The sequence below is a fragment of the Narcine bancroftii genome, chromosome 11 (genome assembly GCF_036971445.1).
Source record: "Narcine bancroftii isolate sNarBan1 chromosome 11, sNarBan1.hap1, whole genome shotgun sequence".
Taxonomy (NCBI): domain Eukaryota; kingdom Metazoa; phylum Chordata; class Chondrichthyes; order Torpediniformes; family Narcinidae; genus Narcine; species Narcine bancroftii.
In genome coordinates, this window is record NC_091479.1 from 103,785,968 (window position 1) to 103,788,248 (window position 2,281).

The window sequence follows — 2,281 nt, forward strand, 5'->3', positions numbered from 1 at the left end:
TGACCTGCAGTAAGTAAATTGAAGTGGGTTGAGTCTTGAGTTAACATGAGCTGTGACCAACCTCATAGTTGATAGTTATTTTGACCTGTCACGCCTCTCTTCTTTGGCCAGGGTTGATAATGGCCTTCTTGAAGCAGCTTGTTGGAGAGAGAGGTTGAAGATATCTGTGAATACTTCTGCCATCTGGTCTGGACAGGCACAAGGACACAACCTGCAACTTGGATTGAACCAGTCATTTTCTGCTGATTTACTCTCTGGAAAATCGATGTGGTTGAGGGACAGAGAGGGTGCATCAAACTTCCTTCCTCTTCCAAAAAGTGCACTTTCTTTTATCAATGTGGTTGGACCAGGTCAGGTCATTGGAAATGTTTATTCTCAGAACTTGAAGCTATTCACTGTTTCCACTTTTGGAAAAGAGAAATATTTTTGTTTGGTTTGCAACATCTTGTTTTCATTATTTTGCATCAAATATTCTACAATTATACAGTGACTTTATCAGGCTTAACTCCCAGAGCTGCAGGGGAAGACATTTATACACAGCCAGAGCCCACAGATTGGAGCGTATTCCTGACAAATAGTATGTACGCAAGTGATAAATATTGCTCCGAGAATTCTGGGTCTTTGACCCACTTCTTAGCCTAGTCTGTCTTCCTACAACTGATCACTGACACCCTGTACTTTTGTTTTTGTTATTATACTCCCTGCTGTACTTAAGTTTGGGTTGACCTACTTGGACAGCATGCAAAACAAAGCTTTTCACTGAATCTTGATACATATGAACAATAAATAGTTCAATTGAAATGCAGCCTGACCTGCTGAGTATTTCTAACTTCTATTTTTATTAAGGTTTTTTACGTAACCCATACCATGATGAAAAAATCCCACATGATTTTTACAAAGGAGCACAGGTAATAAAATACATTTTTAAAATAAATAAATAGGTGCCTTTTGATCATCATTAGGATTCAACACCAAACCCAAAGAACCAGAGTGGAATGATAATGTTTATTGTCATACACCTTGTCTCATCAAGAGGTCCCAATGTACAACACAGGAAAAGACCACACTGAGTTGTGAACTCAGGCAGCGCTATCATGGCACCAGTTTCACCCAATCAAGGACATCTACAAGAGGAGGTATCTCAAGAAAGTAGCCTCCATTGTCAAGGACCCTCACCACCCAGACCATGCCCTCTTCTCACTGCCATCATCAGGAAGGAGGTGCAGGAGCCTAAGATGAACACCCAATGGTACAAGGACAGCTTCTTCCCCTCCGCCATCAGATTTCTGAATGGACAATAAACCACAGACATTTTCTTTTGCACTATTTTTTTTAAATGTAATTTTTTGCAATTTGCATCTCTGACGCTGCTGCAAAACAACAAATTTTGTGACATGTTCATGACAATAAATTCTGATTCTAAATTCGTTGCATTTTCCTCTCTGTTTTTATGTCAGATTTCTAGGATCTGCTCTATTTTGCTTTGAAAATTAATTGTAATTTCCTTGCACAAAGAGTTTCACTACATTGGTGCGGCCAAGGTGCTGCAGGGATGGAACGAGAATGAAAATATTCATTGTCTGCCTCATTGCAGATTAAATATTGGTTCATGCAAAACAAATCTGTCTTAGAAAGACAGAGAATGCTGGAAACTCTCAGCAGGTCAGGCAACATCTGAGGAAGGAGGAAACCAGTTCATGTTTCAGGTCCTGCATTTTCTGTTTTTGTTTTAGGTCCAGTCTCAGCTGTTTTCTGTTGAATCCCACCACACCTCATCCAGGATAGTAAACATTGACAACATTTTCCTCTGGTTCTGGACAAGTCTTAGACAGCAAACATTCAATCTGTTTGTCTTTGCACGATGTTGCCTGGCCTGCTGAGTGCTTCCAGCATTTTATTTTTTTACTTTGGAATTTTTAAAAATCTATTTGCATTTATATGATGACTTTCAGAGGTGTGGTGGCAAGACAGAGGTGTGAGAGAGCACGCAAGATGCTAGAGGAACTCAGCCGGTCAGGCAGCATGCGTGGAAGGCATTAAAAGTTGACGTTTTGGGCTGAAAACCTTTTTTCATGAAGACTATTCTACCCAAAATGTTGACTGTAAAGTTCAAGTTTATTATCATCCGATTGTACAAGTACAACCTGACGAAACTCTCCGGTCCTTGGTGCAAAGCAAGCAAGTACAGATCCAGACATAACACACATGATGCGTTTGCACTTCTTACGCACATATATAAAATAAATAAATATTGTTAAATAAATAGTACAGTCTTGGAGGG

The 2,281-nt window shown here is 39.8% G+C and overlaps 1 protein-coding gene across 1 annotated transcript in view; it reads right to left on the bottom strand.

Annotated features, from left to right (window-relative positions):
* The window catches only part of LOC138745243 (uncharacterized), a 3,074-nt gene extending 2,299 nt beyond the window's left edge, over positions 1 to 775 (bottom strand). The window contains exon 1 of the mRNA XM_069902304.1: positions 731 to 775. Within this exon, the coding sequence (XP_069758405.1) occupies positions 731 to 775 (45 nt within the window). The remainder of the gene's footprint in view (positions 1 to 730) is intronic.
* Between the last annotated feature and the right edge of the window lie 1,506 nt (positions 776 to 2,281).